Here is a 5,126-nt window from a genome sequence, read left to right as displayed (position 1 = left end):
AGTAGGCAATCTCCTTGTCCTTACAACTCCTTGGTTCAACTCCACATGATCTTGAGGCTCCCAAGTGACACCTAACCAATCTAGGAGACACCACTCTCCAAAAGATAATAGATGGTGTGTTGACGATGAACTCCTTGCTCTTGTGCTTCAAAAGATAGTCTCCTCAACACTCAATCACTCTCTCAAAGATTTGGCTTGGGTAGGAGAAGGATTGGAGTGGAAAGCAACTTGAGGAGGCTAGAAATCAAGGTTCAAATGGTTGGATTGGAATGCCTTGGTCTCAACACATGAGTAGGTGATTCTCTCCAGAAAATGAATGGTGGAAGTGTAGTTTCATTCCGATGGCTCTCTTTGAGAGTATGTGGGGGTGGATGGGTATTTATGGCCAACACTAAAAATCCAATTGTTACAAACTTTGTACACAACTCGGTGGTACCGAAATGGAATCTTGGTGGAACCGAACAGTGCAGAAGATTCAAACGTTAGGCATTTCGGTGAGACCGAATGAATCCACTCGGTGGCTTCGATTAGCGATGACCTAGGCGGAACCTCATCTCGGTAGTTTCGATCATTTCAACTTGGTAATTCCAAAATGAAGTCGATGGGTTACAGAAACTTGGCCACTTCACTTCGGTGGGACCAAATGCCATCTCGGTGGAATTGAGTTTCTAGGGTTTGGTTGTGGCTCTGTCTAGGTTGAACTATGTATCGGTGGGACCGACTTAGATATTTAGAGTTTGACAGGATGGAATGTGGGAAAGTGGTTGAGGGTTTTGGAGAAATATCTTCAAGCACTTGAGCAACTAAGTCATGATTAAAACTGCATCCCTTTTAATAGTATTGACTCAATGTGATCTTGGATCACTTAACCAAAATGAAGTCTTGGAGCTTTTGCCAATATGTTCTTCTTAGCATTTTGAGGGGTCCACATCCACATGTCCTTGTCATGCCAACATTGAAATTTCCCGAACTATTTCTTTAAGTAGGCATTAGTTCAATGACATATATGTTATTATTAATTACCAACACCACCCAGGGATTAGTTGCACTTTCACTAAGTTCCCGAGAGACCTTCCACGAGGCTGACAAGAGGAGGCAAGCCCGAGGAATATGAAGGTGCCTATGAGATCATCTTGAGGCCCAAGCTACCCTGGCGGCTCTTCAAGGATGTTGTCAAACTCCACTCCGTTTTCAGCTTCTATGGGGAAGAAGCAAACTGACAAGATAGGGGACAACATTCCGTACATCACAATGCTCATCCAAATGTATGTCATGACATGTTAAGTTGATGAATTGATCAATGCAGCAAGAAACAATTTAATTGAAGTGGAAGCTCATTCCTATGTTCAAAAGCAAATATCAATGCAATTTGGGGAATGGTCAATCCATACTATTATGGCTTGACAACTGGCTTGATATTCCTTTAGCCAGTAAATTCAGAGATCTTCACTCTTTTGTCAAAAATGATCTGCAATATGTAGCCTCCTGGATATTAGTGGAAGACCCTCATCAATTGTTACATACCCCTCTATCTGAGCAAGCACATGGCCAGTTGATTGAACTGCAAAGGCTAGTAGAAGCACGCTGGTCTACACAAAGGAAAGATACTTGTAAAGGAATTAGGTAAAACAAACACTACTCATCCATCAAGATGTACCATTCCATCTTCTATAGGACTGAGGAGAATCATCTATTCGAATGGACCTAGAAGACAACCAATAGCCTCAGACATAAAACATTTTCCTGGTTGTTGCTTCATGATAGAGTTAACACCAGGAATCTGCTTAAGAGAAAAAACATGCACCTAGATTGCTATGAATGTGTCTTCTGCAATGAGAACGTTGAAGAAACCTTGAGACATCTTTTTTGGGACTGCAATTTTGCTCAAGACTACTGGAACAACATTTTTTTCCATTGGAAAACATGGCATATCAAGTTTTCATGATATCATGCTCATACACTCTTCACTTCCTAAAGGAATAGCTTTGGATATTATTATCCAAGGATGTTCGAGAATTTGGACTCAACGAAATGGCGAGAAAGTGCCAAGTGTAATTACGATGTTGAAAATTCAGGTTCAAGGAAGATTTGATGCTTGTGCAGCATAGAATAAAGGCAAAACATTTGATGTGACTACATGAATGGGTTACTGCACATTTGTGATGTTGGTCGGCAATTAGATCACCAAATTAGTTCCACCATGTTTCCTAAGCGAGGCATCGACTTAATTGAGGTGGAATTGGTCAATTTATAGCAATTCCAAACTTCAAGACATAAATCGAATGGGTTTAAACATGTTTGGCCCTAAATAGGATATTTCCAAGTTCTTAACATGTATGATTATGGCATAAACATGTATAGTCTATTTTTCTGAAATTGTTGTCATATTATTACACATATTTCTTGGATCATCAATTATATGGCGCAAATAAATTATACCTATTTTTTCTAAATTATATATGAATATTTTATGGTTGGAAGTCCTAGAAAATAAGCTTAATGGCTATACACTGACATTGCTATAAAAAAACTATACACTGACATTCCGTTAGAATTAGAAAAAGCTATACACCGAGATGCGTGCGAGCACGTGCGGATCCTGTCTAACTGGAATACAGAATCATGACCAGAACCCTGGGCCCGCCTTGCCAGTTGCCATGCCCAAATCACCCGATAATATCTCCCGCAGCTTCCTCCCAACACAACGACCATTTCTTTTCCATACTTCCACACCTCACCAGACCAATCCCCTGATCCGTCTCTCTCGTCGCCCGCGGCGGCGGGGGCGGTGGCGCGCAGCCGTTGACCCGATGACCGGCGGAGGCGGAGAGGACGTCCCCGCGCCGAGGCGGCGCCCCCTGACGGTGCTCCCCCTCGTCGCGCTCATCTTCTACGACGTCTCGGGCGGGCCGTTCGGCATCGAGGACTCTGTCCGCGCTGGCGGCGGCGCGCTGCTCCCGCTCCTCGGCTTCCTCATCCTCCCGGTCCTTTGGTCGCTCCCTGAGGCCCTCATCACCGCCGAGCTCGCCTCCGCCTTCCCCACCAACGCTGGCTACGTCGCCTGGGTCTCCGCCGCGTTCGGCCCCACGGTCGCCTTCCTCGTCGGCTTCTCCAAGTGGGCCTCCGGCACCCTCGACAACGCGCTCTACCCGGTGCTCTTCCTCGACTACCTCCGCTCCAGCGGGCTCGCCCTCGCGCCGCCGATCCGCTCTCTCGCCGTGCTCGGCCTCACCACCGCGCTCACCTACCTCAATTTCCGCGGCCTCCACCTCGTCGGCCTCTCCGCGCTTTTCCTCACCGCCTTCTCCCTGTCCCCGTTCGTCGCGCTCACCGTGCTAGCCATCCCCAAGATCCGCCCTTCCCGCTGGCTCGCCGTCAACCCCAAGGCCATCCACCCGCGCGGGTACTTCAACTCCATGTTCTGGAACCTCAACTACTGGGACAAGGCGAGCACGCTCGCCGGCGAGGTTGATGAGCCGAGGAAGACGTTCCCCAAGGCGGTGTTCGGCGCCGTGGCGCTCGTCGTCGGCGCGTACCTCATCCCGCTCCTGGCCGGCACCGGCGCGCTGCCATCGGAGACCGCGGCCGAGTGGACGGACGGGTTCTTCTCCGAGGTCGGGCAGAGGATCGGCGGGCCCTGGCTGCGCGTGTGGATCCAGGCCGCGGCGGCCATGTCAAACATGGGGCTCTTCGAAGCCGAGATGAGCAGCGACTCCTTCCAGCTCCTCGGCATGGCCGAGATGGGCATGATCCCCGCCATCTTCGCCCGGAGGTGATGAACTCGAATCTGAATCCGAAGTCGAAATCTAATCTTCCCGCCAAGAAGAAACCATAAAAACATGTCTCATCTTCCCGCGATGCATCGTCTTACACGCAGATCGCGACACGGAACGCCCACGTACAGCATCCTCTGCTCGGCGACGGGGGTGGTGGTCCTCTCCTTCATGAGCTTCCAGGAGATCATCGAGCTCCTCAACTTCCTCTACGGGCTCGGCATGCTCGCCGTGTTCGCGGCGTTCGTCAAGCTGCGTTTCAAGGACCCGGACCTGCCCCGGCCGTACCGGATCCCGCTCGGCTCCGTGGGGGCAGCCGTCATGTGCGTCCCGCCCGTGTTGCTCATCGGCACCGTCATGTGCCTCGCGTCGGCCACGACCATCGTCGTCAACATCATCGTGCTCGCCGTCGGGGTCGCCATGTACTTCGGCGTCGAACGTCTCAAGCGCAGCGGCTTGGTCGAGTTCTTGACGCCCGTGCCGTCCGACAGCTTCCACGGATCGTCGTCCGACGACGACGTCGAGGATGTTCGCGCCGTCCTCCTCCCCGCCGCCGTGCCCCCCGCCCAGGAGGAGGAAGTGGCCAGCAAGGCTGAGTAGCGCGCGCTCGCGGAGAGGCGGTCGCAATTTGTACCTCCACACATACGTACCTAGTACAGTTGTTGTACAGTAGGTTCAGTAAATGGGTTTATTTGTCATACACCAATAATCAATTCATTCATACCACAGTTAGTTGAGTTCTGTAAATCCCCGAGTTGTCATGGTGAAAACTGTAGTTGCTTCATGTTTGGGATTCATTGCAAGAATTTGAGCTCTGGATCTGGATGCAGAGCACTATGGGTTGATTGACTGAACTGAAATATAGTCAGGTTCCATTTAAAGTGCAGCACATATATACTCTGCAAGACTCAACGACAGCAAACATGTTCCGTTTTGCTGTATTTCAGAGCCAGCTTGAAGAAGTCATGTCAGTCTTTTTCTAACTGATCCACATCACAGCAAAAAATATAATGAGAATGAAAACTTCTTCTTTATATACATACGAGAATGAAAGCGTTCTGAAATGGATGCTGTGATGTGTAATGCGCGACAAAGGCAGCTCACTATACTACACACGTGACTCGTGCATATGGAAACATAGGAATTCCACTGCCAACTAACTGGATCAGATGATGGACTAGTGTAGATGCATGTCACCATCGGCTTGCTGGAGAGTGGACAGAAACGTGCCGCGCGTGGTGAGAGGGCTCAAATAAGTCGTCCTCTTGGACGGGATCAACACTGTCTATTCCTTTCCGCTGAAATGCTGAATCAAATACGGAAGCGATTGCAAGCGGAACCCCTCCCCTTGCA

The 5,126-nt window shown here is 49.4% G+C and overlaps 1 protein-coding gene across 1 annotated transcript; it reads left to right on the top strand.

The window, feature by feature from the left end:
- The first annotated feature begins 2,718 nt into the window (after positions 1-2,718).
- Positions 2,719-4,659, top strand: LOC119307650 (probable polyamine transporter At3g19553). Its single transcript, XM_037583720.1, has 2 exons — positions 2,719-3,772; positions 3,878-4,659. Exons 1-2 carry the CDS (start codon positions 2,811-2,813, stop codon positions 4,371-4,373), a joined length of 1,458 nt encoding a protein of 485 aa, XP_037439617.1. The 5' UTR covers positions 2,719-2,810; the 3' UTR covers positions 4,374-4,659.
- The last annotated feature ends 467 nt before the right edge of the window (positions 4,660-5,126 follow it).

The sequence above is a fragment of the Triticum dicoccoides genome, chromosome 5B (genome assembly GCF_002162155.2).
Source record: "Triticum dicoccoides isolate Atlit2015 ecotype Zavitan chromosome 5B, WEW_v2.0, whole genome shotgun sequence".
NCBI lineage: Eukaryota > Viridiplantae > Streptophyta > Magnoliopsida > Poales > Poaceae > Triticum > Triticum dicoccoides.
The sequence above is the reverse complement of the archived record's forward strand: the minus strand, read 5'-3'. Positions and strand labels throughout refer to the sequence as shown.

What these genes read in the sequence shown, in the direction of transcription:
- LOC119307650 (XM_037583720.1), top strand. Translation starts at nt 2,811, where the DNA reads ATGACCGGCGGAGGCGGAGAGGACGTCCCCGCGCCGAGGCGGCGCCCC. An exon ending in CCCGCCATCTTCGCCCGGAG is followed by an intron (nt 3,773 to 3,877) that starts GTGATGAACTCG and finishes TCTTACACGCAG; the next exon opens with ATCGCGACACGGAACGCCCA.